This window comes from Haliotis cracherodii, unplaced genomic scaffold (genome assembly GCF_022045235.1).
Source record: "Haliotis cracherodii isolate W230 unplaced genomic scaffold, xgHalCrac1.p SCAF_1, whole genome shotgun sequence".
NCBI lineage: Eukaryota > Metazoa > Mollusca > Gastropoda > Lepetellida > Haliotidae > Haliotis > Haliotis cracherodii.
The window spans coordinates 70,701,391-70,720,873 of record NW_027266264.1 but is presented as its reverse complement, the minus strand read 5'-3'; the positions used below and the strand labels follow the sequence as shown (position 1 = coordinate 70,720,873).

Genomic DNA, 19,483 nt, shown 5'->3' with positions numbered 1-19,483 from the left:
CCCGCACGAACCCGTTAAAGAGTAGCAGGTCTACGAGCAAGACGTCCTGTTCGACGCGTCATACTGAGGCGACAACATCGTCAAAAACGACTGCATTCATGTCGTTAACACAGAGTATGGCCACAACAGCGATGGAGAGATGTCTGGTTCAGCGACGGATTAAGATTTCTCCTCCGTCGAGGGGATGGAAGAGCACGGGTCTACATACGTCAGGGAGAACGTTACGCCGGAAACTGCGTACAGGAAGTGAACAGGTTTGATGGGGTTAGCGTTATGATTTGGGCGCCTATCCCTCATCATAGCAGGACAGGTTTGGTCCATATCCAGCGCAATATTACGGTTCAACGATACATCAACGAAATTCTCCTACCACACGTCCCCCCAATTGCAACCAACGGCAACGGTGTATTCCAGCAGGACAACGCTTGACCGCATACAGCACGGATCACAAGAACCTGTCAACCACAACACCAGACGTTGCAGCAGTTGGCTTTTGCTTTGCAGGCCGAGTGGGCTACCATTTCCCAGTATGTGCTTCGCATACTCGTCTTTTCCATGGGCAGGATATGTCAGGCCGCTATCTATTCCAACGGGAAACATACGCGTAATTGATGGTAGCTGACCTTCACCTTGGACTTTTCCTATGTACCGATAACTGAGATGACTACAATCACCAAGTGTTCTCTCCATAACATTTTGACCTAATACCTTGTACGGTCACTCGTATAAATGTATTTATCTGGCTTTGTGTTTCTTTTTTTGAAGAGTATATCATAGACAGTAACCTGGACACACAAATGTGCACAGACAAGAAATCGATATACAAAAGTTTACTGTGACAAATAGGGGTTAGAGAGTACACTTCAGAGGTCAGTTATTGTGGGTTTCAGACATTGTTGATACCTAAGAAGTATTTCGTCTTTTTATCCAGATTCGTCTCGTGAAGGTCATGGGAAGCCTTTTTGTATATTTGCAGAAAAGGGAGGTGTCCTTTAACATTACGTACTAAGTGATGAAGGTACAAATTGCTTATGTTTAAATGGATTTAGTCGGTGTAAAAAGTAAAAGTGATGAATTTTGTACATGGACAGACATCGTCATCCAAACGCCCGTTATGAAATGCTTAAGTCATATGATGAAAACGGCAGTACAGTACATATACTGCTATTACAAACAGGATTGATTTCGCATATGTTTGGATCACACAAAAGTGTGGACATGTACATCCTCTTCTACAATCATGTTAAAAAACAAAGATATACACATTAAACTTGTGCCTTCAGCATCTTTTATACAATATCCCACATATTAAGTTGTACTCGAACCGGAGCAGTAACTATTGGAGATATCTCCAAATAAATAAATCTGATGTAATCCGGGAATAGTGCAAATTCCGATATCTGAATCATACGTTTAATATTATAGAAAGGTCAGTGGAGCCATACTGAAATGCAACAAATGTGATGATAATACAGTAACTGTTAAAGATGAACATCACTTCTTTTGAATATGTCAGAATACACAGAAAGCATCTGAGACTTGAATGTATAATTTGTACTCGTGGCCCAGACGGTTCGTCTTGTCTTCTCTTTCTGCTGAATCTCAGTCGTTTACTCGCCACTTATTATGAATAAGGTATAATGATAATTTCATATATAATCTACTTCTACTTGTTCTGTTTTATGTTATTTTATACTTAGGCGGTATTCATAACTCTTTCGTATTATCGTATCAATCCAATGTCAATAAGATATATAGATTGTACATTCTAGTAGAGATAATAACAAGATAACCTATTTCAAGGTCCAAATTATCTCTCTTTTGTGAATTACTGTAAATTTCATTTCGTGACAGAATACCAGTAATTCCTGAAGCTTGCAAGTTATTCCCTAACTGTTTCATGAAACACAACCGTGATCGTTATTGAACGGAGGACCAATGACACGAAAAGGGCGTCGCAGTGCAGTTTCCCTCTGATAACTGTCTTGTAGGTCCTCCGAAGCACTCCACGTTCTGGATCATTAGCGTACCCTTGAGCGTGAATGCAACACTCTTCCGTCAACATGACGGTTTTCGCCTCCATAATTCAGCTGACTAATTTGCGTATTGCAAGGGGGAGGTTTTCCCAATAATTCACACAATCTCTACTCAATACTTTGTGAGAGAGACCAAGTTTCAGGTACTTGTGGAGGTTCAGTGACATCACTACGTGTCAGCTTAATAATGAAGATCCTACTGGTGCAGTTCTTAGACGTTCAGATCTTAAGTGAAACCCACAGGCACTGGTATGGTCTCAACAATCTGAGGACCATCACCATTGCGAATCTTAGATTCAAACCAACTAGGATCCTGGATCATAGGATCCGGGCACTCCTGAGAGACGCAACTCTGCAGCGCCTTAGACTATTGAGTTACCCGTATAACCATTGAAGCTTCATATGGTGTACATAACTGGCAACCAAGCACCTACCTGTCATACAACAGAAACACAACTGTGTACAAAGGAATGAACAAACATAAAAAATACACATTATTTATTTACAACAATCTTCTACATTTACATATCATGTTCGATGTCTTTATTGTGTCTAAAATATACTTTGACATAATCCCTTGTTCGCCTATGTCTCATAGCACACCGATTAGGTTCTTAAAATGATTGGTTACAACTTCGTCAGTTACATTACGTAAGTAGTCACATTGGTATAATTAGTAAACAATATGGTTAAGCAGTATTAACAGGATAAGCAACATTTAGGATCATTCATCATCGGTTACACCGAAAACAAGTGAAATAAAGCACGTGTATGCATATATACAGATAGAATCACTAATTGAAGAGTATAATAACATTATTGTTTTATACAAAAAGACAAACCACTGTCGATGTAACATGTTATGTTAAAGTTAAATATGAGTAACAAAAAAACACACTAATTCAAACGTCACATCTAAGCTAGGAGCATCAGTAAATCACTGTATCCGACAACAACCGTAGTTTCTATTCAAAGGACTTAGCATCTGTTCCTAAAATGAAAATCCCACGAAAACATATAACGCACCATAAATCTTTCGTTGGAAGCGAATGACTTGAAGTTAGATGTACTGGCATTAACATTCACGTTGTTTTGTCTGCTTTTGTCATAGGCAAGACAATAAGTAGTACAAGAGTCACTGACACGGTACCTGTGATAAAAACCCAGAACATAAATCTGTCGATCACTTCCGCAGCTTCTTGCCATTCCCGGCACATGTTGTCTTCTTTCTCCTTTTCCTCCTCTCGAAAAATCAGTTCTTGAAGCCTCGCCAAAACCTCGTCAAAGTCACCAACGTTCCTAAACTCTCGCCTAGTGTTCACGTTATCTAATCTTCTATGAGACGTTGGTTCGCCATTTTCGTAATCTATTAAGCCACAACCAGAATCGTTTGAAAAGTTATTTTCCGTTCCTTTATAGAACTGCCTGCCGCCTCTCATTCCACTTCGAAGAACCTCCCCCTCGTTAGCTAACACTGGCCGGATGAAATACAGCCGCTTGCACATTATTCTGGCGAGGATGATCACAAGTTTCTTGAGCCATCTCGGTACTGAGATTTCTTTCCTCCCATGACTGCTAATGTTAGACACTGTCACCGCCAGGATTACGGAGAAAGACGTCAAGGACATAACACTTGTCAAATAGATACCTAAAAGAAAAAACCACGAAAACTTCATATAACAGGTAGTCGAACTTGTACACAATGTGTAATTCGGAGTTTCCTACAAGAGCATCGACATACATGTCCAGGCATACACGTACTTCCGTTACTACAGTGTATCTTTACTTCACACTTGATATTGTGCATACTTTTTAATATGCATTAATCCCAATGCTTGTGAACTGACTAATATGATCGGATGGTTTCGATATAGGACCGGGTAAATTATACCAACGTACCCCGACAGAGTGGATCGTTGCTCATGTTATCAACCACTGGTTTGGACCAGATCAATTACACTCCGCTATTGCTGACTTCAACAAAATAAAATATTGATGTACCCTTTCTCTCATTCATAGACGCATTCACAGACCAAGTCATTCACAGAATTGAAAGATGAAATAGATGTATAAAAATATATATTTTGTTTGCAATCATTGTACGTTTCTTCGTATGTTTGTTTGTTGTTTAACGCCGCACTCAGCAATATTCCGGCTATATGACGCCGGTCTGTAAATAATCGAGTCTGGACCAGACAATCCAGTGGTTGACATCCTAAGCATCGATCCACACAATTGGGATACGATGACATGCATCAACCAAGTCAGCGAGCCTGACCAACCGATCCCGTTAGTCGCCTCTTACGACAAGCATAGTCACCTTTTACGGCAAGCATGGGTTGCTGAAGACCTATTCTACCCCGGATCTTCACGGGTGCATTGCGACGTAGTTCCACTGCAACTGCTGTCAAAACCGGCTTGCAGCAATTGATGTCACTCACCAGCACCCACAGTTGATTAATCACAACCTTAGGGTTTCTATCAATGGCATTTCGCAAATCATTTTGGCATTGTAAAAACATTTTTAAAATGACTACATTTCCCAATCATACACGAGGTAAGGATTGCCATGAGCACCTCTACAAATATTGATAGGGTCAGGCCTCCACGGTGATCTATGCATGATTACATCCAGTGAATAAGCAGAACGTCATCTGGCCACAATAGTCAGTCAATCGACAAGTCCTGAACGTTGCTGTGTTTGGAAGAACTGATTAAACTCAAACACTAGAATGGATTCTGGAGAACCTACACGACCACTCTCATGTTCTGAATTTCTAAACAGACACATGCATTTCTGCAAAAGCACATGAATTACTACACAGACACATGGATTTCCGTGAAGACACATTTCTCGATGATTGTCGCAAAGCAGTGAGAATGGCACTGGCCACAAAAGATCAATATGTAATTGAGTCGTTGCAAAACTGAAGTGATGGCAGTGAACAATTCACGCGATCACACCTAGTGTCACATCTCTCCTTTCGGCAATTGGGCAATCATCTTTGAGATATGAATATTGAAACATAATTGATGGATATCTTTGTCTTGAGTCGACCAACGCCTAAGCAATGCTTCAAGGCATGATATGCAAGATGGATTTGAAGTATGTCTTCTCTACGTATGTTTTGTTGATACACACAACGTGCTGTTATAAAATTCGTAACCAATCCTTACACAGTGTTCTTAGCATTGTACTTAAGACTATATTTTGTAGCTGCCTAAATCATATTGGTTTTAGGGGTGCATTCCGGACGGAAATAATGGTATATGCCTCAAATGATCCTGTTAGGTTTTCTTTGTACATTGTAAAATATACATTCATGAAAACTTCATCTGGGTTACAGGGAAATGACCGGCTTACCTATGAGGGGAACAAAGCTTGAAGTCGCGGGCATGTTCTCAGCAATAAGCAGCATAAACACTGAGAACGCGAGAAGAACCGTCAAACCAAGTGTGACCTTCTCCCCACTCTCGGGTGACATCCAGAAAACCAACAACGTCAACGTCGACAACATGATGCAAGGCGTTATGACGTTGTAGGTGTAGTACAGTGTACGACGGCGGAGGTGAATGGTGAAGGTGACGTCTGGGAACGGTTCTGGGCAGCACTGGTAGTACACCACATTACGGATTGCTTCAACGCTTACTAAGTCCCATTCTCCATTTTCTACATAGTTTGACAGATCCACGGCGGTCGCCGATCTGTTGTAGACATTCACCTGAAAGCCATCATATGCCCAGGATCCGATCTTCATTTTGCAGACTTGGTCATCAAACGGGAAGTAAGTGATGTCGATCTGACAAGTGCTTCTAAGTTTGACGATAGGGGGCCAGAACACTGTGCCATCTGCTTGTACCATAGCTAGAGCCTGCATGTAACCATTTGTATAGTCCTCGGCGCTGTAACAAATTAAAGTTGTTTTAATCTTATCACACGTGTAGCAGTATTGATATTAGTATATTATGTATTCTTATCGTCAATATACAATCGGATTTCAGTCTGGATACATTCTACATTTTAACAACCATTCTCGTTTAAATTCATTTATGTCTCCAGTATTTTGTTCACCATGCTAACATCCTTAAATCATTTTAAATATCTATTCTAACGCTTCATCTTTGTTATTTTCGTAAAAATGGTGTGTTACTCAGTTTCATCTGTGAGAAAAAAACGAAACTAAATTGGAATGAAATTGAAAGGATCTTAAAGCCATGCAAAAAATGAATTAGTATTTTTTATCATACTTATTTTTAGTTCACCCTTTTCGACAAAATGTCAGCTGTCAATTTCTGAGCCAATTATTAAAAAATGTGTCCATCAATATCAGTTAGTGGATACATCAAGGGTGTCTGGAAATGGAAAGAGTTTTGACTAAAAAAGCATACGACCAGCTCTCAAACATCCCAATCTTAAAGGGCGTCGAGAATGTCTGAATAATCAATGAAAGGGCAGATGTTTCGAAATACCCCCTCAATACTCAATACCGACACCACTCACGTCATGCAAATAAAAAAATGACAGATCATGTTGATATTTGGTATCACGCTTTTGCGTGTTCCGTTTGTATCACCGTTGTTTTGAACTCCTTTGTAAAGACATTTTTACGGAAAGTACCTGTTATACAGCACGATATCAGGTTTCCAAATCTCGCTGCATGGAATCCTAAGCACCTTCAAACCGTTGTAGTCGGCCGGGTCCCAGTACAGTTTCTCATCCTTCCATTCCTGTGAGGGAGACAGTGAGAATGTAATTAATTATACATGACCTGGCCTGATGGCACGGTGTTGGTAAATACATGACCCCAGGGAGAAGCACAGGATAGCATTGATAGTTAGGATACACCCACCAGTAAAGAGAACGCACTGAATTGATTCAACTGGCTGAGTGCAGTGATTGTTGAGATACTCAAATAACACAGCGTCACGTATGTAGGAACACTGAATCTATTCTGATGATAATACACGTACGATTACACTAACGTAGTAGATGCCCTGTGTGATATTTAGCAGATATCCATGTATGTATGTCTGTGTTTCGCAGGTGTATATGTTTTAATGATGAATGTTTATCCCCTGTAACAATAAAACTACAGAAATCCTTCTGCATTAAACCTTCAGCTCGAACTAATTCATTTGCAACACGTCTAAATTTACTGAAGTTGTAATATACCCTGTAAAAAACGCAAAAGTAGTAAACTCGTAAATATCTGAGTGCTGCCGATATCCATACAAACTTATTACCGAAATTGAATTGGTCATTTCTGCATGGGTTGGGATTGATTTGTGTGGAAAGAATGAGGTACTGCAAAACGTTGGTTAAAAGATGAAAAAATCGCAAAAACACAACCACGTGAGAGCCTGGCGCTGAAACATAGTTACCAACACGTCTTGCATATGCAACGGCACTCGTTGGGCAATACAAAAGTTTTCATTTACATGTTATCACAATCTTGCAGAAAGTGAGCTGCGAAAACATGCCACGACTGACGGAAGCCCAAAGCAAAAACGCCATTGGCCGACTGCAAATAGGAGAGTAGATGGATGGGTGACCACGTTCAGCAGCTTGACTCCTGAGAGTTTCTAGGGCTTCGGTCCTGCCCCACACTGAAGCACATGTACCACATGTGGTGTTTCCTTGGGCAAGTGACTTTGTTGAAATGTGCTTCTGTTCAGCCAGCAGTGAGTAGGTACCCGGTAGGATGAGGTGTCTGTTAACCTTCTAGCGCCTCACAGGCAGCTTGGGTTGTATACTCCCCAGGGAGCTGAGCATAAAAATCGAGTGCTCACTGATCCATTGACTGGGGTAATAATGTAAGCGCCATGAGCACACCAGCTGGTATGGAGTTTGGCGCCATACAAATGGACTCATTATTATTATTATTATCTTCAGGTGTAGCCAGGTATTTCCACGTAGCACCAAGCACCATTACAAGACTTGTGAAGGCGTGACCTTCCCAGATCCGGTCGACCACGTGTCAATACTAGAGCACAGGGCAGATTCACACGGCTACGTCACTTACGTAAAAAGAACCACCACGGCCACCAGACAACACCAGACAACGCCAGACAACACCAGACAACGCCAGACAACACCAGACAACGCCAGACAACACCAGACAACGCCAGACAACGCCAGACAACGCCAGACCTCACAAGTCCTGCCATTGCCCTCTAGGTCTCCAGATCTAAACCCAGTCATTTATGGGATGCACTGGATCAACAACTAAGAGCGCGTCAACAACAACCATAGAACATCCGACAGTTGACACAAGCACTGCATGTAGAGTGGGTGAACATTCCCAGGCCACAAGTCGGGATCTGATTGCTTTCATGGGACGACAATGCTAGTCAGTTTTGGACTGTAAAGGTGCCATACAAGATATTGAGAACAGATGACATTCACCTTGAAAATCTACTATTCCATGTGTGCCACACAGTACCTGGGTCAATGACAATGATTACCATCTGTTAATAATTTATATGATACATAAAATAACCTTTCCACAGTATATAATGGACATGACTAGTTAACACTGCATGACACTTCTCGCTTTGTTCAACAAGAATATAGGCAATATTTTATTTATATGTTTGTTACATGTCGACATCAAGTAAAGAAACTGTTCACAAGAACCCAGATCGTGGTATTCCTCTTCAGTCAATGCAAAAAATTCATCCCGGCACATCACATGGGGGGTAATATTGTAATGTTGAGCTGGCCTACGGTATCGTGTAATAATAAATTCGAAGTTCCTATAGTGTATTTCCGTATTTCAAAATGATCAGTTGTGCGTAGTATCGTTAATTATAACCATTTATGTGTTTATGGATCACTCTCAACTCGTGAAGATACCAAACAAATAGTGAATGTATTCGGGAAAAGGTGAGTGCATCCTGCTCCAGCGTTGACACCCGTCGTAACTACATGCAAAGGCAAGGCAATGGTTCACCTGAAATGTTTCTAGTATCCGTGGCCCTATGTAGTATGTTCGTGTCGTAACAACATCGTTCAGTGTTATCATGGTTAAGGAAGTCCGGCCCCTCATAAGGGCTAAATGTGAGGTTTATTCCTAAAACTGTTGTCAACATGTAGCCTACTACATTTGTAAACTCATTCGAACACTTCAATACTTGAAGAGTTCTGCTGCAGAATTGTTTGACAATCGGTTGTAGTTAATTGATGTATGATATGACACATCAAGCGGAATAACACATGTGATTAACGGAAACTATTATTTGAAATATAATAAGTTCTGAAGTCTGATGTTTATGATCGTATAAATAGAAAGACGATAAATCGCAGTTAAATCACTGATCCATGTCAAACTGAATTAGGGCATATTGAATGATCACAGTGTTAAAGTCCTCACGGGATTCCCACAACTACAACACATTATGTCTAATGGTGTTATCACGCACAGCATATCCCATGTCAAAACCACAAGTCATTATCATACTGCGATTCATTAAACTGAGTGGTTGATCACAAGATCTCCAGAAGCTTTTTTATGAATTGTTTTAGTCGTCAACATTATTCATCCTCTTACATGATGTTATTAAAACGAGGCTGTAGCAAGAAATCGACCCAAGTATAGTTTGTAATTACAAGGCAAGAGCTTAGTATAGAAACTGCACACAAGTAATGTTTGTAATCACGGTTTGGCATCGCCTTTCTCGGCAGCCCAGTTAATTGCAGTGTTCCTTTTTTAAACCATGGACTGAATGTATATCAATGTTCAAGTACATTCCATCCAAGCTATTCCATTCGAATCTTAAAGAAAGGCAAAAATCGTTACACCGCAAAACATTATAAAATCACTGTGATACATTTAATGCATTACACACTCAGTTGACGACATTATATGAAATTATATTCCATCCCCTTGAGACAGGACTTAAAGTTACATTATTAACTTATTCAGATCTGCATGCAAAAAAATAGGTGAAAAAAATCGACCTTGAATGTTTTGCTTACCAAAAATTATATTTGTAAAAGAATCGGAAATTGTATATTTCACACCTAATAATACTGGCACTAACTACCCGATGAACTGTTGTCGCCTATCAATATTTCTGTGTAGGTTGTGTCCAGATAAACAAAATCTGTTCTTGTTTCAGGAAGACTTATTTTACATCGGTCCAGTTTCAGCCACGTCTTTTCCCCGAGAGATGAATCGAAATAACCTGATTAATGTCATATTGATATTTACTGGATGTCAGGGGAAATCAGGAGAAAGCACGGAATATACAATGTTCATATGACGGCGCACTTACGTCACTCATTTCTCACATGAATGAAATTACCCAACACTAATAAATAAAATATTCATGTGTTTAAAGGTTGCATAAAACACTGCAAGAGTGGGACGAAATAATATCGACAGAAACTTGATGGTAAGATTACCTTTTAATTACCGTACATCGTGATTGTCTTTGTTTGTGAATAGTCCCTTCTGTGTTAGTAGATAACCTGTGTGATACAATGAGTTTCACACAAATACCAATCCAAAATGTGAAAATGTTGCTGAAGAGGTTAATATTGATTCATGTCCTTTGGCGCTGTGCCAGAGGCATCAAACATTGCACACGCTGTGCTGTTTGTTGTTTTCCTCAACTGAAATTTTACACCAATGACCCTACGAGTGACCATATCAATGCTTTCAAGATTTACCAAAGTTGTAAAGGTCTGTAGAACCCGTGGTCTCTTGATGTTCCGTGCACATTACACCTTGCCCCGTGATTGGAATAATTATACTGTAAACGGTGGTTCAACACTCCCTCACCCATGATATCTGTACAAACTACGACGTTACGTTTAACTGAGTTACAAAAAGGGATGGTCAGATACATAACTCGTGTAATTACAATGGGACATATGGTGCCCATAACACAAATGGATGAGCGTGTTCAACGTATTATGAAAGGTCTTGAACATTATTTCATAGTTACCCATAACGATGATAAAGAAAGAAAATGACCAAAACCAACATTCTTACCTGATCTAGCCAAATGTTTGTAGTCAAAACCTGATTTTTCTCGTCCTGAAATTATAACGAATTTCACACATTTATTACCATCTAGACTATAACATTAACACAATAGTTTCACGGCAATTAACCTTGAAATAACAGCACACTCCATAATAGGACTAGGACAACATATGGCAGGCTTGCAAACAGTGCTGCGCTTATCAGTAAACAATACAAACAGTCAGTGGTCCAGTGGATAACGCGAGTGCCCGGAGAGTGGAAGGTCGGTTGTTCGAAGCCCGGCCGCTTCATACCAAAAGATGGTACTTGTTTACACCTTTCCTGTCGATCGGCATGAAGGGAATAAAACAAGGTCAGATCGGCCCGCGGTCAGTATTCTGTGTCTCAGTGGGGTATCCACGTTAAACTGCTGCACGGCATGCCAGTACAAAGCACACACACGCACGCACGCACGCACGCACGCACGCACGCACGCACGCACGCACGCACGCACACAAACACATACGTACACACACACTCGCCATATAAGTGCAACAATCTTGCATGCATTCTCAAATTCTCAAAGACGTATGCCAATTGCAGGTGTATTCCATTTGGTATTGACAATAAAGTTGTACGAAGAATCAATGACGTTTCCTTACCACGTCAAATACTTGTGTTAATGTAATGCCAATGTACACGTCGACGGAGTGCGAGGCGTTGAAGACGGGGCGGGTATGTCTGTCGTACCCCGCCATCAAGGACATGTACAGTTTCTGCTCATCCGTCAGTATTGGAGCACTCTTGTTGATGCAAATTTGATACTCTGGAAGTAAACATTAAATAATTAGAAACAGTAAGCACAATAATATTTTTGCTCCGTTGAATTATACTATATAATTAAACATAATTTGTTTAATATTTAACACAATGTCGCTGACATGAACTTTTTTATTCAATTTTACTATTTAATTAATCCATTAGAAATATAAAATAAATATTGTGAGTAAAACGGACACTTGATGACTGACAACTTTCATAATGGAATATGTGAGCTGTAAAAGTACAAAGTGTTACAAGTATGGAAAAACATATTAATCATACATAACAGTGAGTGGGTAAGTTTTATATGTTTACACATACTGATTAATAATTAAAATCCCATGCGATTGAGATTTTATCGATTGTACTACCAACTTTATTCTAGCCACTAAGATCCCGTTTTCATTCGTCATAATAACCTACCTTTCTCTGCTGACACTCCTTTGTTGAAGCATACCAAGAACGACAACCCAACCAGGACTTCTATTCTCGCCATCTTGAATCGTGCAGTATCATACTTCCGCAGCCAGCATATGATAGCCTACAACAAGAAGGAGCAACTCCTACGTTAATATAGTCACCGAAGCTTACTTGGTTTGTATGACCTACCGCGGTACACGCCAACGGTGTATCATTACAAATCACCTCTCTTCTTCACGAAGCTTTAGCCATATCATGACTGCAGCCGAAACCCCGGAGATAACATATGAGAAACACATTGCCGTGCCACATTTTCAACACCTACTCGAGATTGAAAACTGTTTCCTTGCTACTTGTTTGTTATGGAAACATTAAGGTCTGTTTATGCTAAGACCTTTTGGCAACAGTGGAGCCCCAACGCAAATATTTTGCAAATGTGTTTACATGACTGAAAAGATCAATTGTACTATGATTTGTGAATAAACGCTTTCTTTCAATAACTCATATCGATAGAATAAGTGTTTGGACGTTCATGCCCCTTTTACTAACTGTATCATATCGTGTATTCAAAAGAGCCATTTTGCAGTTACATGTGTTATAGATTACATTATACAACATCAAGCAACGCTGATAGCTCCTGAATATAATGTGCATATACTTCAAAGTCTGTAACTGGATTGTTATCATGTTAACAGGTATATATAATGTGATACGTATGTATTATTCTTGTAGTTAAAGGTATAACATAAAAACAATGCTTGTCACTACGACTAATGTCAGTGTTAAATTTCCGTCATAGTGCGCATCATGTAATTTAATGAAAATTTAAAAAAAATAAATTCTGCATTATCGTTTAGATCAAAGCAAAATATTAATGACCTACCTTACATATATTGCATATCTCATTCCATTACCCTTCTGTCCCGCAAAAAAAGATTGATGCCTTCTTCCTATTTCACAGAATCACTTTCTATTTTACAAAATTAACACATCCCCTCGCAGCGGGCTAGTCTGGACACAGGTGTATCATACTCAATACAAATTCTTGGTCCTGGCAATTGTTACAACCAACAGGACCATTCGTGAAGTAGTTGTTATTCCGTGGAGATTGTTTCATTTGCTGCTGTCTGTTGGGAAATGTAATATCCTCTTCCCTGGTGCGAAAACAATGCACTTCTATAACTCCATAACATTTTAATCTCTTGTGCATGGGCTTGCCACGGCCCTACCGACACCACACTATATGTTCCCAGACAGCCTTTCCTGGTGGTATTTTCATCATTACAAACTTATATGCTTTAACTGTTTCTTGGTTGAAAAGAAGTTGGAAATGAAAATCGTGTTTCAGAATAGTGTGCATGTAGTTTTTATCAATGATCACACGGTTCCTTGTGTCTCCGGCGAAGCATACAATCAAAAGGCAATCCTGACAAGGCATACACGTCTGTCCACTCAATTTAAGCCATTATCAAAGAGACGTGCAAATGCATGGACGTATTGTAAAAAGGATTGGGAAATAACTGCAGAGAGTGTGAAACGGAAACGTCGAATTAAACCCTTGTGCATACGCTTCACATGGACCTGTGTTGAATTTTGATGATCGACCATAATGGATATGCTCCATTTAAAACTTATAGCACCATGAAATGTTAACTTTAAGTAATAAAAGTATATTTACTGCTTTAATAAGAACTGATGTGTGTCGTTTCGGTTGCAGCCACAAACAGTACGTCTTACAAATGGATGACATGCATAGTATTTCATCATCAATAAATCAACAGGAGCAGTCAGTGACCATGTCAGCAATGTACATGGAATTCAGTTAATAACATTAAAGTGTTTTCTCACAGCCTTGTATTTTGTTGTTGATATTTTGTTTCTTTGTTTAACGCAACCACGCAGTGATATTCCAGGTATATGACAGCAGACTGTTAATAATCCCGCCGGGTTTTCAGAACGAAATATTACCAGTGTCCATACGTTACTGGTTGCGTTTCTATTTACTTTCACACGGTGAAACAAACATAATTTGAAAAAAATACATCCGTAAATGATAACCCAAATAGAAAAAAAGTTTCTTGACATAACCAAAATACGAAATAACGACAGTTCTTAAACTGAATCGTTTGATTTCACTGTGTTAACCATACATACGTCGTAGTGATAACAGCGGCATGGTATTATCTTGCGCTTAGACAATACGAGGTTGGCATGACAAAAAGCATGTGTGGGTAGTAACATATTTTCCTTCACACAAATATTATATCGTCACGACGAACGCATGTACTTAAGTATATCTATAGGGTTATAGTTTTGAAGCAGCATATTCAACTTTCGTCAGATTTCCATGTGTTTTTCTAACAAACGTCGATGACTTGTTTGGTTTTGGTCCGTAAAATAGCACAGATTTGGTCGCTATAATGGTTGTGTTGATGTTCCACGTGGGAACACGGGCCGTACAACATATCAACAACAAGCATGTGTTTAGTGGCCTACAATAATGTGGACACTTTGATAAAACAATAACAACAGATTTAACATCAGCCATATCAGAACGTTTCACTCCACGTTATGTTTGGATATTTCTTCCATAAGAAACAGATTTTGTTTCTACTTGAATGTCTCATGCTGCCAATTTAACAGTGTTACTGAAACGTTCATTGGTCTTGTACATTGAGCGTTTGTGATGATGTTGCGATCTCAGGTTAGTCGATCATGATTTCGGGAATGTGCATGCACATGTACATTATACTTCCTGTAATAATTCTACAATATTCAAAATACATGACAGTTGTGTGTGTGTATGGGAAGGGGGTGATGGAACTTAGCCACTGAAATATTAACGATAAAATATGTCAAAATATTGAACACAAGACACATGAAATTATGTGCGTTTAGGTTGCTTGATTGACCACTAGTCAGGAGTAGACCCCTGGCTGCATGGACTGGTCAGTTTGCATGTGTAACACGAGAGTTTCTTTTCACAAGTAAAACGTCATAGCTTTCAAAGATGTTACAGACAGATTCTGTTTGGTAAAATTGTTCTCTCATAAACACATTTTGAGAAAAACATGTCACGCACATTGACCTTTTCAGGAGGATTCAGGTAGTATATTTACAACATGTCCAAAGTATTAACTCAAAATGGCCTATAACCGAACTAATAGCTTGTTCAGATTAAAGAAGAAATTGCAGCGTGATTATAAGGTCCGAATCCGAAAATGGTGTTATTAGATTGGAGATAGTGATGGCATATGGAGTAATGCTAGGTTGTTCTGATGGAAAAGATGAACTACCATAAACAAAGAGCCATAAGGTGAGGTGACGTGAAATAAAATTCAACATCGCGTTCAAGATTATTTCATTTACATGTGCATGTGCATGTAGGTTTGTGTGACTGCTTGTTCCTACCATGGCCGCGTCATACCAAATGACGTTGATAGAATAAACTTGATGTCATCCTGCCTGGTGCACAGCATTATGGGGATAAAACAAGGACTGGTCGACTCAGAGTCTGTACAATGCGAGGTATATCCATGTTAAACTGCGGTTTGATATCTCAGTTGCCTGGCACTCTAAAGCCGGCATATATACAGACTAGTAAAAACAGCCATACACACGTGCATGCACGTCGCGATAATAGTGCCATAATCTTGAACGAGACGTTAAACCCCATTTCACGTCACCTCACCACGTGTTCACGTTACCTGTGGTTACCCTGACTGATGAGAAGGAGGTCACGAGGGGACAGATGGCCATGGCCTCCCCCATGGATTCAGGGCAGTGGGTGCAGAGAAGGTATAACACGGTAATCTTCTTTCCTAATAGAAAAAAGACTGTGACCTCAACTTCCTCTTGAGTGCTGCAGCACATCATGACATGTTAACAACATCATCGCTGTAGGCGAACTCTGTCGCCATAACGATGTAATTAACGTAAAGCATACGTCGCGGTTTCCCACGATGATAAATTATGACTGGAGCTTATGTGTTTGATTAAGAAATGAGATCAAACGTTGGACGCCTTCTAGTGTAATTCGCTGACACGGAAACCGTGCCAACTTCATGAGTCAGGGACTAGGAAATTAGCACTAACACAATTTCGAGCAGAATCGGTTTTCAAACTAAACGCTCCCAATGATGTGACGACACTCGTTTTCTTAGCGTTATTTTCTTTCCAAGTACAATGCTGCCGTCTGTATGTGTCAATTAAGGTATGTTGTCCAAAGGCAACGAAAACGAATCCATTTATGAAAACATCTTATATAATGTAATGCAATTTCGCAGCACATCACTACTTAAACTGATGTAGTAATCAACACATGCCAAGGAAACAGATCACAGAGTGCTAACACATTATCAATTCCTAACAAATATGACTACATTATTTATATTATGTTTTATTATATCATTTATATATTTAGCTGGCGCTTTGAGTGTACTGTTTTATATTTTCAAATTATCATCGGGATTAAAATCAGTTTTTTGGCATGTAAGACATTACATTATATCATAACATAACGTACTGTTCAGTGATTGCATTTCGGAAACGTTTCGCTTTGATATCAGATATCAATAGAATCCACGTCTTCTCTAGAAAGAACATAAAAGCTTCTACGAAACTTTGAATAACAACACATGTGCAAAAATCTTAATATGTCACACAGCGACGCAAATGCATGTTTTGTTTAATTTGAAATATCTACCTAAGCGGAGTTTACCATACTGAAAGAAATATCTAATTACATCAAGAAACATCATGGAAAAATTGAGTCTTGTACGTAGGTCGCATGTCCTCGGCCTTTATAACCAATGAAAACTGCATCAAAGTAAGCTCGGGATGAACAGAGGTCATTAGGGAGAAGCACCTAGATGAGATGGCCTTGATAGCGATATCCAGATAAACAGATAAAGATGTCGACACAAATACACGGTAGTTAGGCAAAAGGTCATGGATTAATCTAACATTATGGCTATTTCATTTCATTGTACTCCATGTCACAAATAAGTATTACCAGGCAACATCAGATCTACCAAATACCTCCACATACGACCCGTGAAGATCCGGGGTAGAATAAATCTTCAGCAAACCATGCTTGCCGTAAAAAGCGACTATGCATGTGGTCTTTAAAAATAGCACTTCGAATTATATTTTCTACAGGTACAAATGATCGTACTTTTAGTAAGGTGTGTGTGAATTGGGTTTAACGCCGCTTTTAACATTATTCAAGTTATATCGCGGCGTGTCAGCTTAATGTGGGAGGAAAGCCCGAAGTGATGCAGGTCTCAGACGTTTACCTCTTCGGTGAAACCCACGAGCACAGGTATGGTGCTGACAAACCTAGAAACATAATCGGGGCGAACCGGGATTCGAACCCACAATCATAGTTTTCTGGCGTGCCCAAGGGACGCAACTCTGCACGGCGAATCGCGGCGCCTTAGACGACTGGGCCAACCGTGCCCCCACTTTTAGTAAGGATACAGTAAGGTTCATATATAGACCTCTGTTGTCTGGCACAGAAAGGATGTACCACGTGTATAACTGCCAATGACGTATTGCTGTAAAGGTGTGGCATAACTGATGCACTGCATAAAAGGTCACATGCACGGCGACTCAAGGTTGTCTGCATCGCGAGATAATTTTTTCTTGTCATGGAATAGAGCCATAGATAACAGGTGGCTTTGTCTGATTCCTTGGCATCTAGCGGAACAATTACGTTACACAGGACATCAATGAAGACACAGAAAGACATAACATTGCATAATAAAAGAACGGTAGGAAAACATAAGTTGTTAAAGGCTTGTTTGTATGGAACCTGTGTTAAAGATCTGGACATGATCAGTTACGTGTAATAACGACAGGACCAGACATACTTGCAATAAGACGGCAGAGCAACGACCACGCTGACCTAGTGTGATAAAGACAAAATGTAATTCCTTATTAGTTGGCTTCATTTACATTCTCTAGTCTAGGTACACTGTGTCTTTTGGTTGTTGTAAAACGCCGCACACAGCAGTATTGAAATTATCCAGTGATTACCCCATGAGCATCGATCTACGTAATTGGAATACAATGACATGCATCAACCAAGTCAGCGAGCCTGACCATCCGATCCCGTTAGCCGCCTTTTACAAGTATGTGCTGCTGAAGACCAATTCTAACCTGGATCTTCACATCTGCAATGTGAATCAGTTTGACGATGGGCATATGTGCATATTCGATAACAAGTCTAGAGATAATCATGCATTTGAAATGAGTGTCGAGTAAAAAGCCTGACGACATTAAAGGTAGATAGCGAGTGTTCACCAAAAGCGCACCCCGTGGGGATTCCCGGTTAGAATAAGTCCCTAGCAACCTATGCTGGTCGTAAGAGTCGACCATACGGATCGGGTGGTTGTCAGGCTCGGTGTCCCGTACAGTCAACATGCTGTAGAAAACTACATGTCACACATTATGCACTCACGCGGTCTGCTTAGCCGCATTGTTACAATACAGATATAGTACATGATGTACAGTAAAATACGTTTATAACGAACACGCTTATAACGAACTGACGGATATTACGAACTTAATTTTTTGTCCCCGCCATTTGCTGTACAGCTGTTGTATGTATGGTTATAGCGAACTACGGTTTTTAAGAACTTAAATTAGCGGTCCATTTGAGTTCGTTATAACCGTAGTTTAATGTAGCTGATATTAAGGAGGGGGGCACAATGTTGAAAGGAGTGCGAGTGTAATAGAGATAATTATATAAATGCTTCCACTAACGAACAGGATAGCTTCGACTGAGGTTCACAATGTCTTCAAAATGTTAATGCTGACATACAGCTCTTCCGCTTGATATTCATCTCTGTTCATCAAGTTGATGAATTATTTAATTTTGGATGCAGGAGAATGCAGTTTCAAGGAACTTAATCACATTACTGTATCTATAGACGCTCCATGAAGCTATCAGCCCAAGTGCACAAACACGTACAGTGTTGAACAAAACAAAATGAACCCTACAAACAACGCTGATGATTCATTGTAGAATGTCATTGATGATACCGGATATTCACTACAGTTGGTCATAGACGACGTAAAGGTAGTTCTCTCACCTATGAAGACCACATCGAGTTAAGCTGTCAGATATATTTTTTATCCTTTGGCTTTCGTTGTTAAAAAGTAGTTTGAAGGCCTCAAAATGAGATAACTGTCGCCACCAGTTCTACACGATCCATGTGTGAATGAGTA

General features: G+C 39.8%; 1 protein-coding gene across 2 annotated transcripts in view; it reads right to left on the bottom strand.

The window, feature by feature from the left end:
* Positions 1 to 2,596: 2,596 nt before the first annotated feature.
* LOC139468203 (neuronal acetylcholine receptor subunit alpha-10-like) overlaps positions 2,597 to 19,483 on the bottom strand; it is a 54,980-nt gene continuing 38,093 nt past the window's right edge. Inside the window, exons 1-7 of one of the 2 annotated variants that reach the window (XM_071250028.1) lie at positions 13,134 to 13,159; positions 12,254 to 12,371; positions 11,671 to 11,834; positions 11,036 to 11,080; positions 6,655 to 6,764; positions 5,401 to 5,939; positions 2,597 to 3,684 (exon numbers count right to left, since the gene is read on the bottom strand). In XM_071250028.1, the coding sequence (XP_071106129.1) occupies positions 3,119 to 3,684; positions 5,401 to 5,939; positions 6,655 to 6,764; positions 11,036 to 11,080; positions 11,671 to 11,834; positions 12,254 to 12,326 (1,497 nt within the window). In that variant the 5' untranslated portion in view covers positions 12,327 to 12,371; positions 13,134 to 13,159 and the 3' untranslated portion in view covers positions 2,597 to 3,118. Of the gene's footprint in view, positions 3,685 to 5,400; positions 5,940 to 6,654; positions 6,765 to 11,035; positions 11,081 to 11,670; positions 11,835 to 12,253; positions 12,372 to 13,133; positions 13,160 to 19,483 lie in introns of those variants that run through there. The other variant, XM_071250020.1, reaches the window with a different exon arrangement.